The 20,200-nt window shown below is 33.7% G+C and overlaps 1 protein-coding gene across 11 annotated transcripts in view; it reads right to left on the reverse strand.

The window, feature by feature from the left end:
• NCKAP1 (NCK associated protein 1) overlaps positions 1-20,200 on the reverse strand; it is a 99,023-nt gene that overhangs the window by 33,825 nt on the left and 44,998 nt on the right. For all 11 annotated transcript variants that reach the window (XM_081051630.1, XM_081051631.1, XM_081051629.1 and 8 more), the window contains 8 exons: positions 19,157-19,213; positions 16,443-16,539; positions 15,985-16,091; positions 15,138-15,270; positions 12,638-12,719; positions 9,444-9,502; positions 2,338-2,483; positions 479-611 (listed from right to left, as the gene is read on the reverse strand). In XM_081051630.1, coding sequence (XP_080907756.1) covers positions 479-611; positions 2,338-2,483; positions 9,444-9,502; positions 12,638-12,719; positions 15,138-15,270; positions 15,985-16,091; positions 16,443-16,539; positions 19,157-19,213 — 814 coding nt within the window. The remainder of the gene's footprint in view (positions 1-478; positions 612-2,337; positions 2,484-9,443; positions 9,503-12,637; positions 12,720-15,137; positions 15,271-15,984; positions 16,092-16,442; positions 16,540-19,156; positions 19,214-20,200) is intronic.

Genomic DNA, 20,200 nt, shown 5'->3' on the forward strand with positions numbered 1-20,200 from the left:
ATGCCTGTGTATATCTTATAAATACCAGCAAATCTAGATTTTAACTTACTATATCTATTGTATTAACAAGTCTGTGAAATTTCTCTTCGACATGTTTATGTTTAGTCACTAATTTATATTAAATTTTCAAGTCTTTTCAATGATTTTAAGTGGAAAAGCAAGCATACAAAATCAATTACTATATATAACTTTACCATTAGTATTAATATCTGACCCACAATTTACTTTAATAAAGGTAATTCCAAATGACTTCATATGTTCTTCTAAACATGTACGTATATTTATCCATCCAAATATACATTGTATCTATTATATCTATACCATGTATCTATTCAAGCATTCTTCTGAGTCTGTATAGAGATGTATTAGGTGGGAAGATACATTCGGTAATCATGACTTCGTGAACATTTGGTTGACTACCTGTTGGGTTTAGCTTATTCTGCGTATCATATAAATCACAGTACTACTCTGAAATTACCTCTTCTGGACACAGTTCATGTGTGCAACTCATAAAATGAGTGCAAAGTAGTGGAAATGCAATTGAGTATCTTGACTGAGAGGGTAACTCCAAACACTGCTGAAACATCTTCTCAAAAGCACGACTATAAAAACTACATAAGAAAACAAATTAAAAATTAGCATCACAATTTTTATAGTTAAAATAAAATTTTCATGATATAGTACCTTATAGTCAATTTGATTCAAGTGAATGAAAATTACCAACTGGCAGTATTTACTCCCTTAAGAAGGGAATAGTTATTTTTCCAATAATCATTCCAGAGTAATAAAATTATTTACATAAACAGTAAAAATTTTAAAATAAAAACAAACAGAAAATAAACCATATCTATGGCATATAAATATGACACTCATATCTCACATCATCAATTTCAACAAAGCTATGTCAACTGTAACACCATTATTTTATGTACCACTAAGAAAGAAAAGCATTGTCAAACAATAAAACATCACCAATTTTAAGTTATTTACAGATTTAAGAGATGTTAAATGTAAAAGAACATGAATCGATAAAATACAGTACATCTCAGAATAATAAGATAAACAGAAATAATAAACATCTTTATTTTAGATGTGACAAAATATCATTATGAGAAGATACATAAAAATTAAATGACTGAAAATTAAAATTTTAAACATTACTCAAATTGCTTTCATTTCCAAGAAACGAAGAGGACTTTCTTATTGCTGTGCCCTACTTTAACAATAGGAACCTTTCTGTAGCTCAAAAATATGTAAACATAAAATATTTCAATTTATTTCTAAGGAAGCCTTTGGATAAGACAATAGTCTAGGGTTCCAAATAGTATTAAAAATTCTTGTAAATTTGATATACGATGTATTGTGTTTTATGAGTTACTTTAAGAGAACCCTAATGCCTTCCCTGCCTGGCAATTTGGATTTTTTCTGCAATACTGCTAATTAAACCCTAACAAACTATTAAAATCAGTATGGGTTGGGTCATTTTCCAAAATTAAAGCAATAAGAGGCTTATCATAATGACAGCTATCAGTACGTAGAAACTACTATCACTATCCACTGAGGCTATGCCAGCATTTGAGAAATAAAGGGATATAACAGGTTATTCCACTCAGCTTCCCTGAAAGAAAAAAGGCCAATAACCAGAAATACAGTTGATATTGTATAGCTTTGGAGCCAGAATACTTGAGTTTGAATCTGGACACCACTGCTTATTGGTATAATCACAATCAAGTTCACTTATTCATTCAAACATTTATTAAGTACCTATTATATTAAACAATAAGAAAATGAAAACATGACCTTCTTCAAGGACCACATTATGTGGGGAGAAAGAAAGGGGCAAAAACTTGTAAACTACTAAGTATAACCAAAGAGGCTACGATAGAAGCAAAGAAAAGCGGAGCACAACGGATGGAGTAGTTATCGCATCACCATAATATTAATGTCTAATTTAATACTGTACAGTGAATTACTTGGTATTTTATTTCCAACATTTGCTCTATTTAACCCTGATCCAAGTTTCCCCCCTTACTCTAATGATGCAAGACGGCCTTAAGAGAATTTAAAGTGATTCTTTTTCACCTCCTCAAAAAAAGTGTAGTCAATAAATTCACACCAGAAAAAGTTGCTCTTAATCGAGAATTAAAAATAAGACATAAAATCCCAACTTGGTAAACTTTTTTTTGTTAACAAGTTGTCCGCTACTCCCTTTATTCTTGAGAGTTCATTATTACTTACCTGTCTTAAGGACTATACTAATATTAAAAAATAAATGAAGAAAGATACCTTTGGATACTAAAAATTTCAAATTCTGATTTAAAGAAAATTACAGCATACCAAAATATGGAGAGATCTGATGTTTCCACCAACATTTCCACCAAGGAATCCACCATTTTTGTATGAAAAATTATCGTATTCATCATTTTTCCAAGTTCTCTGTGATCTGCAAGACTAAGTGAAGCCTTCGAGACACTAGTATATGCCTGTACAAGTACAGCAAAAAACAAAAGTAATTTAAGTACAAACCAATGAACTTAGCCTTGTCATTCTACAGGGAATAAAAAACAGTTTATTGTGACATTGTATCAGTAACATCACCTTGTAAGTTCTCTATAGTGACCCAAACTTGAAATTCCTATCAAGAATTTCTTTAAATAAATAAACTAAAATACTACTGCCCATAAAACAGAATCTAATATATGGGTAATTTATCTTGAACCCAAAAGGAACTGAAATTACAATATCAAAAGTATAAACCAATTAACTGTCAGCTTAACCCAACCAAAAGAAATCTTCAATCTAATTTGAGAGAAAACATACATAGAAAACAATCAGATGAAAATAAGTTGTTATTGCACATTTAGTGAGGTTTTAGATTATACTGATTGATGGATTCTAGAAAAGCAATGAAGATGGTAAAAATTAGTGTACGTTGGCCAAAAAAAAAAAGACAGGATTTAACTAAAAACATCAGGATAAGCTGTAGGAAAGAAATATCACTATAGGGATACCAACTCAGAGAGCAAAATCATGTCCACGGATAGTGGGCATTCAAGAAGGGCAAAGAGCAAGAATACAGGAGGAGGTGCCTACAGAATAAATACTGTTCACTATGGCTAGTTTGAGTGCAAAGAAGAGAAGGGGAAGGGTGGAAGAAGAGATTGAATCAGATCATGCAGGCCCTGTATACATATACCATGTTAAAGAATTTATAAACTTTCAGTGGTGAACCACTGAAGGTTCTGTGTGATGGCCAAGTGGTTTTAGAAAGATTGTTGTTTTAGAAAAGGAAGGGTGGCTAGAAAGGGAACAGGAAACAGAGATGTTAGGAGGCAGTGGTGACAATAATCCAGACAGGATTATGATGGTGTGGTTTAGTGTGGTGGTTGTTTACAAAAACTTAATCTGGGAAACAACTATAGTGGGCAACAGAAAAATTATGGATGGTCAGGGTTTCAGCTCTGGGGAGACAATCCTTCATGGATCTCATGTGCACCTACACATCTCGCAGGCTATGCCAAGAATGCACAATACTCATCATCTAGGCCATTTCTCAGGGTTGTATTTGCAGCTACCAAACTTGAAGAATGGGGTAACATCTCCCTCTGGAACACAGAGCAAGTAAGCTTACTGATGATAAAATGGAGGGTTCTTCAAACTCAGTGTTCCTTACCACATCACAAACCAACTATATACCTAGCATTCACCTGGATCCCTCTGCACTGCCCCCATAGGACATGGAAGCATGGGGATAATAATGTATATATATGCTTGCTCAGGCTGCTTCCTGTGCTTGAATAGTTATGTCTCTGATCCAGGAAACTCATGTCTTCTGCCAGGACCCAGGAAACAGCAAAAGATTAAATAATTATGACCTTATAAGTAGGATAAAAATCAATTCTGTTTCTACAGTGGCAAGGGGCTACTATACGGATTCATTAAGAGACATCCAAAGAAAGCAGTTTTATATTTTGTTGTTTTTGTCTGCCAGCAAATGGGAGACAATCAGGAATAATGATGGTAATCTTCTGATGGCAAGACATACTTTGGACATTTGTCACGAACTAAATCCAACTGAAGTTAAATATACCTTTAATCAGCTTTAGAGTATGAAGAGGAACCAATTGTGGGCATGAGTTCAATAAAGACTTCCGTTAACTGCCCTCATTTTTAAAATTCTAAATTAATGTGTATCACTGTGAAAATAAGTTTAGATGAAACAGATGGTGACAAAATGCGATAATTTAATTTAAACACTCATTTAAAATGCTTGACAACAATGGAAGTAGAAACATATTACTAAAAAAGAAAAATAGGTTTAAATAAATGTGTAAGATATAAACAACCCAAGTAAATTAGAAGACAGAAGGCAAGATAAATGAAAGAGTGACTGAAGATGCTTAAGGGATTAATGGAATACACAGACGAATGAGATACCTTAGGAAGTAGAAAAAAATGACAAAGAATACATATAAACAGGAAGAACTCTTCTTTTAAGACTATAAAAGAGACAGAAAAAGTTCAAAGTGACCTGTAAATGACCACTGACCTTAGGATCACAATTGGATAGCACTCCAGTGGAGGCACAAAGCATACTACGTAACATTCTCCCAAAGGCTTATCGTCTTGACCTCGCTTTACTGAAAAACTACTGATACCTATAGACTACCTATACCTCTCTGTGGCCATGTCCTTGCACCTAGTAACTCTTGTCTTTCTACCTGATCACTGATCAAAGTTACATAATTCATATCTCATTAACATCTGCTCCTTCTTATAGTAATACTTTACACTAAAAAGTCTCCTGACTTGCCCGTTCCTCATTGTTTGCCCTTTTCCTAGCTAAGTTAGTTTCCTATTCAAATTCTACCCATCTTTCAACGTCCAGGCAAAATGTTGGTTTCTCTATAAAGCTATCACTATCAATTCCAGCTTGATAAAAGCTTTCTCCCTTCTGAGAAAACTGTACTTAATTGATAATTATACTGTCAGGGATATCTTTTAACTGAATTTTTTAGATTTTCAAGTTATTTAATTTTTCATTATATTTTATGCCTTGTCTCCCTCCATAGTGAGATTTATAAAATCCTCAAAAGAGCATCTATATTCTTCTAAAGAAGAATACCGCTCAATATTTTATCTCTTGAATCCTAAGGTTTAGTCTGTAGGCTTGGAACCCTCACTGTTGACCTCTTCTTAATCATCTCTACGAACCTCCTGGATTCTGAACACTGCCTCCTACCTTGTACTTTTACCCTCCTTCTCTAGTCAAGACTTCTCTGGCTTAGTTGTATGTCCCATTCTTTTCTTCCTTGGTATGCTTTGTCCTATTGTCACTAAAAAATAAGTCTATTATGCAGTAGAAAAGGAATGAGTGACTGTATGTCCCAATCATGGTTAAGAGCAATGTTATGAGTTGAAATGTATCCCCCCAAAAGATGTGTTGAACTCCTAAGTCCCAAGCACTTCAGAATGTTACCTTATTTGGAAACAGGGTCCTTACAGAGGTAATCAAGTTAAAATGAAGTCATTAGAGAAGGCCTTAATCCAATCTGACTGGTGTCCTTATAAAAGAAATATGGACACAGAGATATGCATATAAGGAATACCATGTGAAGAGAAACAGGAAGAATGCCATTAGAGAGACGCATATTCAAATCAAGGACAACAAAGATTGCCAGAAAATCACCAGAAGCTAGGAAAACGGCATGGAACAGATTCTCCCTCACAGCCCTCAGAAGGAAGCAACCCTGCTGACACTTTGATTTTGGACTTCTGCCCCCCACAACTGTAAGACAATAAATTTATGTTGTTTAAGCCTCCCAGTTTGCGGTACTGTGTTATAGTAGCCCAAGCAAACCAACTCATCCAACTGTAGAATTCATGAAAGAATCAGATAAACAATGAGTGATGTTCTTACAAATATCTTATAAAAGTAAAAAAGCCTCACACAGGGATACATCAGTTCTACATTCGTAATGCTCACTCAAATGCTTTATATTCTGCCCAACTGACTGAATAAAGCTAAAATTCTCAAGTGAATCCTTCAAATGAGTAAGTTTAATAATCCTGGAAGCATTTAATAAAGGTAAATTTGAAATGCATTTAAATCTCTAAAATTTTCTGAACTCAAATGGTTTAGGCACTCCCACAAACTGAGAGCAAGAGTGAGACAGTTCAAGTTTATGACAATGACTTTCAGAATTTTAAATGTATATATCCCTTAGCTGAGCAATTCTACCTCTATTTTCACTTTACAAGTTATACTTCTATACTGTTTCACAGCTTTGTTAAAAACCACGAAATGTTAATTTCTAAACTTTGTTTTTAATAGGAAGAAAATTACAACATATACACAATTAACAGGTGGTATTTCAACTGTTCTTCCCTGATCTCTCATTAACCAACTCTCTAACCTCAGGCAGAGAATACTTATGGACTCACTTATAAGATCAGCTCTCAAAATATGATGCTGTAGAACACAGACTGAACAAGAGACAGAAAAGTGCATATATTTTGAGGTCAGAAGGAAATAATCTGAGAAAAGCAAAAGCACGTCAGGGAACGAAGCAGATTGCTGGAAAAATATGCTCTTCCTAAAAGTCCTTCCTGAGACTATATTCATCTAAAAAAATCTCTTCGGCAAACATGTACTGCTTATATTTTCACATTTTAGTTAAACAAATAAACATTTTATTTTGTTTAAGTTGCAGAACAGCATATAGCATAATCTCACTTACATGTTTGAACACATAAAGGATATAGACCAGTTATTAAAAGTGAGTATTTCTGGGGAATGAGACTGGGAAAAGTGCAAACTTTCATTTTCTACTTTACCTCTGGATACTCTGACTTTTTATAGTGAGAACATACATATTTAAAATACACATATTTTTTAAACATGAAGTTATTAGAAATACTGGGCCAAAGTTTTCCCATGATTAGTAGAAATAATTAAGGGGCAATTAAATACTATCATTAAATTTATGTGCATACAAAAATTTAGGCTTTAATTTTAAAAGCCCTTAAAAACTATTTATGTGAGCGTTATGTATTAAATGAAAAATTTTTAAGTCCAATATTTAATTAGTATTTATTTATGCACTTCAGAAAAATGAAACTTTGGGCATTAGATCAGGAAATGATAAACTATGGCCTGTGAGCAGGCTGCTTATTTTTATAAAGTTTTGCTGGAACACAGCTAAGCTCATTTGTTATTATCTACAGCTGCTCGCACACTACAACGGCAGAGATGGGTATTAATGACAGCGACTATATGGCCCGAAAGCCTAAAGTTTTTATCAATTGGTTCTAGATTATAAATATCTTTTCAAAAAAATTCTGTGCTTTCACTTTAGAATTAAATATTTGAATCGGGATAATCAAGAGAGATATTAAAGATTTAAATTTCTGGACAGTTTAAAATTATAATCTATTTTATTCAAAAAAATCTTTTATATTGGCATAAGTTAGAAATGTATTTATCCGAGTTTAAACAACTAGCATAAAAACGTTTCTTCTATATACAACTCAAGGTAAAGAACAATCCTATTTAAAAAATGGGCAAAAATCTGAATAGACATTTTCCCAAAGACATACAGATAGTCAACAGGAACAAAAAAGTGCTCAACATTACTATTCATCAAGGAAACGCAAATCAAAACCACAATGAGATGTAATCGATCACATCACACCTATTAAAATGGCTATTATTCAAAACACAAGAGAAAACAAGTTAACAAGTATGTGGAGAAAAGGAAACCATTGTGCATTACTGATGGGAATGTAAATTGGTGGAGCCAATATGGAAAACAGTATAGAGGTTCCTCAAGACATTAAAAATAGAACTACCATATGATTCAGCAATTCCACTTCTACATATTTATATGAAGGAAATGAAAACACTAGCTCAAAATATACCTGCTATCCCACGTTCAATGCAGCATTATTTATAGTAGCCAAGGCCTGGAAACAACTTATATGTCCACTGATGGATGAATGGATAAAGAAGTTGTGGCATGTATATATGTATGTGTGTACCACGATATGTATCATAAACACACACACACACACACACACACACACACACAGAAATATTATTCGGCATTAAAAAAAACTGCTATTTGCAACAACATGGATGGATCTTGAAGGCATTATGCTAACAAAGTGACATAAGTGAGACAGAAAGACAAAGACAATATGACGTCACTTATATGTGGAGTCTTAAAAAAAAAGTAACAAAACAAAACTAAAAACAAACAAACTCATAAAGAATGAATTGGTGGTTGCCAAAGGCAGGGAGTTGGGATTGGATGAAATGGGTAAAGGTGGTCAAATGGTACAAACTTCCAGTGAAATAAATCCTCAGATGTAATGGATAGCATGGTGACCATAATTAATACTGTATCGTAGTCCCCCCTTATCCATGGTTTCAGTTACCCACAGTCAAACATGGGCTGAAAATATTAGATGAAAAATTCCAGAATTGAACAATTCGTAAGTTTTAAATTGCACACCATTCTGAGTAGCATAATTAAATCTCACCCTATCCCATTTGGGATATGAATCATCTTTTTGTCCACTGTATCCATGCTGCATAAAACACTACCCCCTCATTAGTCAATGAGTAGCCATCTTGGATATCAGATCGATTGTTGCGGCATCACAGTGCTGATGTTCAAGAAAGCCTTATAGTAGCTTAATACTACGGCACAATGCCTACGTCATTCATTTCACTTCATCTCATCAAACAGGCAATGTATCATCTCTCATCATCACAAGAAGGGTGAGTGCAGTACAATATTTTAAGAGACCACAGTTACATAACTTTTATTACAGTATATCGTTATAACTTCTATTTTATTATTGTAGTTAATCTCTTACTGTGCCTAATTTACAAATTAAACTATATCATAGGTATGTATCTTTAGAAAAAACATAGTATATGAACTATGTTTTTGTATATGAAAAACATAGTATATGAAACTATGAACTATGAAAAACATAGTTCAATACCATCCGTAGTTTCAAGCATCCACTGGGAGTCCTGGAACATATCCCAGAAGGTAAGGGGCGACTATTGTATTGTATATTGAAAAGTTGAAAAGTTGCTAAGAGAGTAGATCTTGAAAGTTCTCATTACAAGAAAAATAAATTTGTAACTATGTGTGGTGACAGATGTTAACTAGACCTATTGTGGTGATCACTTAGCAATATATACATATACTGAATCATGTTGTACACCTGAAACAGGTAGTGTTATATGTCAATTATATCTCAATTTTTTAAGTTTCTTCTGTGAGGTAAGTGCTATGGTTAGTTATACAAAAGAAGTCTTTTCAATAGACATACAACAATGAATATTTTTTTCATGTTAAGTAATGTTTTCATGTTAACTAAGATATTCAATACCAACAGAATGATGAAAATTAAGCAATTCTTACCTGTAATCTGAACCAATCTAATCTCATTCCTCTGAAATCAAACACTTCTCCATCTTCAACTACAATAACAGAAAAAAATATTATAAAACAAATTAATTTTTCATAAATCTATAATCACATTTCAAATTTTAGGAGCTAAAACAATTTCAATTCTGGGCATATACATAATAATTAAAAGCAGAGTCTCCAAGATATGTCTGTACACCCATGTTCACAGCATTATTATTCACAATAGTCAAAAGGTGGAAGCAATATCCATCAACAGATAAACGGATAAACAAAATGGGGTATATTACTAAGCCTTAACAGGGAAGGAAATTCTGACTGACACATGCTACAACATGGCTAAATCTTAAAACATTATGCTAGTGAAATAACTCAGTGACAAAAGACAAATACTGTATGACTCCACTTATATGAGGTATATAGAATAGTTGAACTCATAGAAGCAGAAGTACAATACCAGGAGCTGGAGAAACGGAAAAAGGGGCGTTCTTATTTAATTACTATAGTTTCAGTTTTATAAGATGAAAAAGTTCTGGAGATTGTTTGCACAACCATGTGAATATACTTAACACTACTAAACTTTACACTTAACAATAGTTATGTTATGTTTATTTTACCACGATTAAAAAAATAAAAACAGGGGCCAGCCCCGTGGTTCAGGCAGTTAGAGCTCCATGCTCCTAACTCCAAAGGCTGCCGGTTCGATTCCCACATGGGCCAGTGGGCTCTCAACCACAAGGTTGCCAGTTCAATTCCTCGAGTCCCGCAAGGGATGGTGGGCAGCGCCCCCTGCAACTAAGATTGAACACGGCACCTTAAGCTGAGCTGCCTCCCATATGGCTCAGTTGGTTGGAGTGCTTCCTCTCAACCACAAGGTTGCCGGTTCGACTCCCACAAGAGATGGTGGGCTGTGCCCCCTGCAACTAGCAATAGCAACTGGACTTGGAGCTGAGCTCTGCTCTCCACAACTAAGACTGAAAGGACAACTTGAAGGCACCCTCCACAACTAAGATTTAAAGGACAATGACTTGACTTGGGAAAAAAAAAGTCCTGGAAGTACACACTGTTCCCCAATAAAGTCCTGTTCCCCTTCTCCAATAAAATCTTTAAAAAAAGACACACAAACAATTTAATAGCTATGACAGTGAAATAATTCTCAAGTCCTATAAAGATGATGTTAAAAGAGGCAGTTATGCTAAGAGAAAAGTATAGATTTTTCTCCTAAACTCTGTGACTCTCAATGGCGCTTGCATGTCAGTTGGAAGTGCTAGAATAGACCTTGAGGAATCCAGTGAATAGAAACTTTGAGCAGTAAGCTGAAGTTTCACAAAATAAATATACATAAACCAAATATCACCAGACAAGTTTACAATAGTTTCATTACATATATGTGATAAAATAAATTTATTACTCAGAATATATCAAGATTTCTGATACCTTTTACTTAACGATTACAAAATTAAAACATACCAATCTACTGTAATAAAGTATTCAAATAATGGAGAGGCAGTCTAGTATATGACCTCAGCTTTCAAGATTGATAGGTCTGAACTTAAAATTCCAATTCTAGTACTTAATTCCTGTTAGAGCTCGGGCAAATAATGTTAAATAATTGAGAGGTTAACTCTCAAAGCTCTTAATCTGTCACATAAACATAATAACAGCTTTTTAAAACTGATGCATAAAGTATAATGGAATATATATGTCTACCATAGAGTAAACATTTTATCGATGATATCCATTACTGTCACAGGTAATGCTAGGATGAAATGTACACTGTTACAATAAAGGCTACTCTTTTTTTTTTTCCTAAGGAGGGCGCAGCTCACTGGCCCATCCAGTGATCGAACCAGCACCCTTGGTGTTATTAGCACCTCACTCTAACCAACTGAGCTAAACAGCCATCCCTTGTTTTTTTTTTTGTTGTTTGTTTGTTTTTACCAAATACAAACTTTGTTATGATATGGGGAACTCTTGTTTTCTATTTTTACATTTTTTAAATTACAAAATGCCTTTTTCCCACTAAATAAGAAAATTCAAGCTATAATTCTTACGATTTTTATAAACATAATCTCACACCCATTTTGGAAACGCTTCAGAGAAAAGGAAGTTAAGACAAAAGAGAACAGATTAAGTACAATAATCCCCCCTTATCCAAAGTTTCACACTCTGTAGTTTCAGATACGCGCAGTCAACTGCAGCCTGAAAATACTAAGTGGAAAATTCCAGAAACAAACAATTCATTAAGTTTTAAAATGCATGATGCTCTGAGTAGCGTGAAGAAATTTCACACTGTTCAACTCGGTCCCATATTAGACATGAATCATGCCTTTGTTCAGCGTAACCACATTACACGTGGTACCAGCCAGTCAGTCACTTATCAGCTGTCTCCGTTATCAGATCAACTCTGGCAGTTTTGCAGTGCTTGAGTTCAAGTAATACTTATTTTACTTAGTAATGGCCCCAAAGCTCAAGAGTAGTAACACTGGCAATTTGGATATGCCAAAGAAAAGCTGTGAAGTGCTTCCTTTAAGTGAAAAGGTGAGTATAGTACAAAAAGGTATTTTGAGAGAGACCGCATTCATATAACTTTTATTACAGTATATTGTTATAATTGTTGTATCATTATTAGTTATTGTTGTTAATTTCTTACTGTGCCTAATTTATAAATAAAACTTTATCATAGGCATGTATGCATAAGAAAAATTTATGGTTGATCCTTGAACAACATAGGTTTCAACTGTGCTAGACCATCCTTACAGTACTATAAATGTATTTTCCCTTATGATTTTAGTAACTTTCTTGTCTATAGCTTACTTAATCAACTGTTTATGTTACTGGTAAGGCTTCCTGTCAACAGTAGACTCCTAGCAGTTAAATTTGGGGGGAGTCAAAAGTTATACGCAGATTTTCAACTGTGCAAGCTGCGCGGGTGAATGGGTGGAGGATGTTTCAGCCTTCCTGACACCCACATTTTTCAAGGGTCAATTGCATATATTGGCTTCAGTACTATTCAATGTTTCAGGCATCCACTCGAGATCTTGGAACATATCCCCTGCAGATAAGGCGTGAGCTACTGTATGTCCAAAAACTAAGTGATGCTTTAAAAATTAACTGTCAGATCCTTTCCTTAATACTCAAATTTGAAAACCTAATTAGAAGATACGCTTTTATTTAAGACTTATTACCTTGCTTTACACTTAGGGAAGTCATAGTGTTAACAAAAGAGGACATGATGATCGATTCATCCTCAGGACAAACAGAAAGATTCTGAAAAGAAATAAAAAATAATATTAAAATTATTTAGTTGGGAAAAAATTCACAGGTCCATCAACTGGCGGACAGGTAAACTGGTAAATCCATACTGTGAAATATATTTTAGCAGTAAACAGGAATATGTTGACAGACACAATCACATGGATGAATCTCAAAAATATTATAGTAATTGAAAGAAAAAACAAAAGATTACACACATAGTATATGATTCCATTTATACGATTTTTTTTTTAAAGGCAAAAAGGGACAAAAAAGCAGATGAGTGGTTGTTGGGAGATCTAAAAGGGAATCAGCTACAAAGGTGCACAAGAAAACTTTTAAGTGTTGGAAATGTTCTACATCTTGACTGTTATGGTTGTTACATGAATGTGTATAGTTGCCAAAATTCAAACTATACACGAAAAATTGATTTTTAGTAAATGTAGATTATATCACAACAAAACTAGGACCAAAAAAATTCCTCTCTAACTGGCTAAAAAGTTGAAATTTGATAAACTGCATCTGAAATGGATATTAAATAGTACTTTTTAAGTGGATTTAGGTCACAAGCAGCATAATTTTCAAAACGTTAAGACCTACAGAAAGAACAATGTAAATGTACATAATGGGACTATACTGTACACTTGAAACTAGTTAAAATGGTAAATTTTGTTACGTATATTTTTACCACAACAAAAAATAATGTAACATCTATTACAATGAACTATATTAACAAGCTAATCTTAGTTCTAAATTTAAATACTAGCAAACCATTAAAAACATCATGCATGTACTTTACAACAGAAGAGGTGGTAAAAAGCTCAGGTATCAAGTTAAAACCTGACTTCAAAACACTGGCTCTATTACTTATGAACTGCGCAACACTGAGCAAGTTACATTAACATCTGTTTTCTTCAACAAATGATAACTATACCTACCCTCACAGAGTTGTACAAATGTAATAAAATAAACTATCAATAATTTGACAATTATTAATATTAGCAATAGCTACTACTACTACAATTCCAGAAAAAATAAGTTCCTTTTCCCAGTACTGTTAATATACAGTTTACATACAAGACAGCAGAAGATACTGAATGACTTAGAAATTTTATAAGTACAATATAAATCTGTAAAATTTATGAATAAGTATCTAACTAGCCACAGCAAGTTTCAAAATGACATGAAACCAGGAGTCTGATTTACTTTTTGGACAGTGATAGCATGACTACCTCTGGTTTATCTGATAATAAGTGTTCAAATAAAATTGCAGCAAAGCAACAATACTCTAGGGATAAAATCAGCTTTTCTATTCCCTTTTTAATGGGTGTTCTACAAAGGAAGCACCTGAACTCCATCTAGTGGATAAAAAAAGAAATACACTGGTTTAGGATAGTAACTTAGAAGCTGTAGGTAATTCAAGGTAAATAATTATGTGACATTTTTCTAATTAGCATTTTTAGGTAGTTTTGAAAAAAATTAGGATTTCAAAGTATGGTTATTTCTCTGGGAAATAAGTAATTTTAGAGTCTTAATATAGTCCTAATAATATTAGTCTTAATACAAAAAGAATTCATGATGTTCTTTATAGTATGTTAGCTTATAGTAGTTTTTAGATGCCTTTGATTTTATAAAATAAAGTAAAATGCTACAGGTTATTGGGAATAAAAATAAAAGAAATTTATATTAAAATGAAAAAGACCAAATAATTAATAAAAGCATGTGCGCAAACACACACACACACACACACACACACACACACACACACACACACAAAACAGTAAGACTAAAAATCAACAGTGTAAAACTCAAATTGAAAATAAAACTAGGACATTTAATTAAATGTCCTAGATGATTTTTTTTTTCTTTTTACTGGCCATCCTCTAACACACTATGCAAAAAGATTTACCTTCTTTTCTTCTAATACTTAGTTACCAATTATGTGTCTCCATCATCTCTATCTCCATAGGAATGTTCCAAGTTCAGGCTCTCATCAGCTCTCACCTGCCTACTGGAATAAATTTCCTCCTAATCTCTCTGCTTCTGTCCTTGCCCCCAGCAACTCATCAACCACACTGAGCCAGGGTGATCTTCGTAAATAGTAAATCTGATTTATGACTAACTTGCTCTTTTGCAAGGCCCTCTATAATTTAGTTGCTGTATATCTCCACCCACAGGGTACAGAATCATTCCCTGCACTCTGTTCATTCCAAGCTTTGTACACACTCACGATAATGCCTATCACACTGGACTACAACTAAATGTTTTCTCCCCTCTTGATGATTCTCCCCTTGACAAAATATGACCATGATTTATTTACATTTGTATCTCCACCACATGGCACAAGATGATATTTTACAAATGCTTGCAAACAAATCAATTACTAGAAAAAGGGAAGGAACAACAGGGAGAATAATATGGGATAGTTTTTACCTGCACAAGTTCATTGAGGACAACAGCATCAAAGCCAGAAAGGTACTGCACATAATACCTCTGCATTACAGGTCCGTATTTCCTTACATGCGCTCTAAGCTCTTCCATGTAAAATATTAATTCAGCAATGTGCCTTTTTAAAAAATTCAAGAAAAATATTTCAAAAAATAAATTGTTATTAAGAAAAATATGAAATGCCTTTGATATTATAAGATTTTTCTTAGAAAAAGCATTGTTAAAACACTCAATAACTATTCTTAAAATTATTTCATATAAATAAGGAAGTCATAAAAAGCAAAATAAAACTAAGACTAAAACAGTGATAGAGGAAAATCCAAAATGAAAATAAATTAGGACATGGCATAAATAATAATTGAAAAGTCACAAATAAAAGAGAACTGGGAAGAAATAATATTCTTCTGTATGCTCTTATTTCTCTGCTTCATTTATTTAACTCCTGTTGAGGAACTGAACAAAAATGAGAGAGACATTTCAAATGACTCTCTCAACACATTGGTTGCAACCCATAAAGATTCTTAAATTTTTGTGTAGTAAAAATGAATTCCACAGGAAATGTTACTGGGTATAGCAAGAAAGCAAACAAGAACTTTATGACCACCTATTATACGAGAAAGGAAACATTAATATTCTTAATTTTAAACTCGAGTTGACTTTGCATTCTAATTAATATCATCTAAGGATATATTACAAATATTCCTGTACTATGACAAATTACGACAAATATAAAATGTTTTTCAAAATAATTTTACTTCAAAAAGTCCCCAAATTCCATAGCCCATAAATGAAAATATACAAAAAAATAATTTTTTAAATGTTGATAACTTACTTATCTATAAAGTCATCTGCACTCTTCTTTGGCATGTTATCTGCATGACGAAGTAGCCAGATAATTTCATCACGGGCAAAGGATAATGCCATAAAAACAAAAAGTGCCTAATTAAAAAAAAAAAAGTGCTTACTCTCATGTAAAGATTAAAAACAAAACTTATTCATAATCTTTAAGTGAAAAGTCATTGGCAAGAACTGATAAAATCAAGTTCAAAGACAGAAATGAGAAGACGGAAGTGAACCTGGAAGTATCAGGGAGAACATACATGTAAGGAAGAGGTGAGAAAAATGCAGGAAGATGTGATGTACAAGTATCAAATCAGCAAATGCGTTCCTAGCTAAATATAAAATCCCTTCATGTAGTCCTTGACTCAAAATTTAGATAAATCCCAGAGAGAGAGGAATTTTTAAAATTTTAATATGGCACAATCATAGTTAAAAAATGAAATCAATTACCTTGGGACCTAGCAAGCCAGGTTGATCAGAAAGGACCGTAGCCAATTCTTTCAGCGCAGACCTTAAAAACTTGCGTCTTTCTCTGTGCATTGAACCACTATAGGGAAAGACACTATTAGTTTGTTTCTACTAAAATAATTACTGGCAATTAAATAACTTATCACTTTAGGATCAACCTCCAAAGTTTGTTTTATGAAGCAGAAGCCACTACAAATATCGTCTTCTATGTTTGTCATTAAATGACTTCCAGTTTTATGTTAATCCTTTGCTTTCTTCAGCTGCTTTTGTAATCGTTTATTCTGTTATTTCTCCACCTATCAAAATCCTACCCAAACTTCAAGATCAATCCTACAAGAAACATTTCCCATTATCCTGATGTCTACTTCTGAATAATTTCTGCAATTTTAGTACCATATAGCCTTTTATAAACTAGACTGTGAAATCCTTGAAAGCAATCACTGTTCTAGTGTATACATTTTTGTCACCTTCACATAGAAATCAATAAATATATGATGACCCATATTCCCATTAAGTATATAAAATTGACAAAACAAGAGCCATATTCAAAAAATGTATTAGGATGAGATCTATTTAATACTACTGTTCAAAAATAGAAAGGCAAGGAAAGAAACGTCTAATCATAAATATTCAGATACTAGGTATTTTAAAAATAAAATACAAAATAGAAAAAAAATTATTTTCACATATTAACATGGGGGGGGCGGAAATCACAGAATGTTTGGCTGGCCAAATGGCTCCGTTGATTAGAACACGAGTTCTCAACAAGGTTGCTGGGTTCAATTCCCACGATGGTGGGCTGTGTCCCCTACAACTAAAGATTGAAAACGGCGACTGGATTTGGAGCTGAGCTGTGCCCTCCACAAACTAGACTGAAGGATAACGACTTGGAGCTGATGGGCCCTAGAGAAACACACTTTTCCCCAATAAAATTAAAAAAATAAATCATAGAATGTTCTAAGTATTCCAATTCCTCACACTATGCAAAATATACATTACTCCAATTAAATTTTAAAATTTATATAGGTGCAAGAAAAAAATGGCCACACACCTGTACAACTGTATATGTCAAAAAAACGAGTATAAAGAATATACAATACTAGAAATTTAGCTGTGAAACAGATTAGTTTTAGAAGACAGATTAAAATCCAATTTCTGCCTATGTGACCTTAGTAGAGTACGACCTCACTAAGTTTCAGTCTCTCATCTATAAAACAGGATGATGACATCTGCCTTAGATGACACACCTTTCATAAGGCTCATATATAGTACTTCTACAATATTAATTCCAATGGCAAGCTTTTTTTGTTTGACAATAATAAAGTCATCTGGTATAATTTCTAAGGAAAAAGTATGCAAATATTATTTTGACTATTTTACTACGCAGGGTTGTTGCAAGGAGTCTGTGGTATTACCATGTTTCCCCGAAAATAGGACCTAGCTGGACCATCAGCTCTAATGCATCTTTTGGAGCAAAAATCAATGTAGGACCCGGTCTTATTTTACTATAATAAAAGACTGGATCTTAATATAATATATAATTCCGTGTCTTATATTACCTTTTGCTCCAAAAGACGCATTAGAGCTGATGGTCCGACTAGGTCTTATTTTCGGGAAACACGGTATTAACATCAAGAGAAAGTATCTATGAAGTACTATGCCTGGCACATGGTAATGAATGATAGAAATTATTACTGCTTAATATTTATGATTATTTTATATAATAAATAAGGGAAATAAAAATGCCTTTTAAAAGATCTTTATAAAAGATAGCTATGACACCATATACCTGCCTAAAATAAGGTTCATCCCATAAAGTGATAATCATGTGCATTTCTGTAGGTCAGGAAAGAAATTCTAACACACTCCAAAGTATGTTATTTATACTAGAGAATGATTTTTTAATAATATAAGTACTTCATTTGAGTGAAAAAAATATGCATAAGGAAATCATGTAGCACAGATAGCAATGAATAAAGATGGTTTAAATTCCCAATATCCATCCTATCGCTTAATCCTACATTATAAAACTTCTTGTGGTTTTATATTTTCCATCTATGCAATAGTGCTTATCTTCTTTCTGCCTTATAGAAATACTGATGGATCACGTTATCTCTACATTACCTAGGCTCAGTGGAGAAAATATTCTACATAAGTATATCATATAATTAACAATTAAGATGAACAATCTAATTAGTTACTTTATGAGAAAATTGAAAAGTTGTTCAAAGATGTTAAATACACTAATTTCTAATTTTATCTATATATTTATTAATATAAACATATTTATTAAAATTTGGAAAAGGTGAGGGGTTAACATACTTTGAAAAGTAAATACTATTTGGAAGACTATGAAGATAGGTCAATTTTCATGAAGTACAAAAATCATCACAACTTGCAAAGTATTAGCAAGGGAGCATAGTGACAGTAATAGACTTGAATAAACCCTAAGTCTTTTGTATACTACTTCCTTAGAGCATTTTAATCAACACTTCAAAAATATTTAAAATCTGTCTGCACTAACTTCAAGGTTACTAGATACTGAGGTTATATACTTATTTCTTATTGATTAAAAGTCCCCCACTTCTACTACCATACTTTACACACCGTTAATCTGCATTCACTTCAACAAAATAATGCTTTAAGAAAGGAATTCTTCTTGATTCAAGTACCACAGATAAGACAGAACTACTTACGCATGTGACACAGCTGCTTCTTTGCATTCTCTTATGTCATTAATACGTTTATTATAGCTATGTGCAAAAAAAATTGGAACCATGTTAACCTTAATTTGATCAACAACAGTCAAAATAAGTTAGTCAAATTCTAAAACTCAATTAAAAATAACATTATCAACAAGAAAATCTGGCTCTCAAACTGTAAAAGCATGAAAAGGTCAATCTAACATCCTTTCCTAGCACCTTAAGTAGCCAATCAAGTCTCCCTAGAAAAATAAATCTCATATTAACCGAACAATAAAATCAAACTTCAAATGTAGGCTGGCCTAGTAGCTCCGGTGGTTGGAGCGCCGCGCTCCTAACGTCAAGGTCACCGGTTCAATTCTCACTTGAGCCAGTGAGCTGTGTCCTCTACAGCTAAGATTGTGAACAACAGCTCTCCCTGGAGCTGGGCTGCCGTGAACAGTCGGAGGTTGGTGTGAGCTGCTGTGCACTGCTGAGTGCTGCCGTGGGCTACTGTGTGCCGCCATGAGCGGCCGGTGGCCAGCATGAGAAGCCAGCAGCCAGCGTGAATGGCCGGCAGCCAGACTAAGTGGCCAGCAAGCCATTGTGAGCGGCCGGCAGCCCGCAAGAGCTGCTGTGAGTAGCCCACTGACGACTGGTGACCAACTGCCTCAAAAGGGGGGAGCACAAGGCTCATACCAGCATAGGCTAGGGAGCTGTGTCCTAAACAATGAGACTGAGAAACAACGGCTTGAACCGGAGGGGGGGGGGCAAAAAAAGGGGGAAAACAAAAAACAAACAAACAAAAAGACCCTTCACAATGTACACTTTAATTTTATTAACTATACTTCCTTAAGCCCCACTAGAGACATTAAAGTTAAACTTGCAACATAATTAACAGTGATTTCCAAAAATTTAAAGTGCTGACAAAGCTATTTTGACTTTTTATCACTTCTGACTCTTCTGCTATCTCCTAAACATTAAAAAACTCTGAAAGGACATATACTAGTGATCAGCTCTAGCAAATGTATGGGGATAAAAACTTTGTGTTGGAGAAAA

Source organism: Rhinolophus hipposideros (assembly GCF_964194185.1).
Source record: "Rhinolophus hipposideros genome assembly, chromosome: 6".
In the NCBI taxonomy this organism is placed as follows: Eukaryota; Metazoa; Chordata; class Mammalia; order Chiroptera; family Rhinolophidae; genus Rhinolophus; species Rhinolophus hipposideros.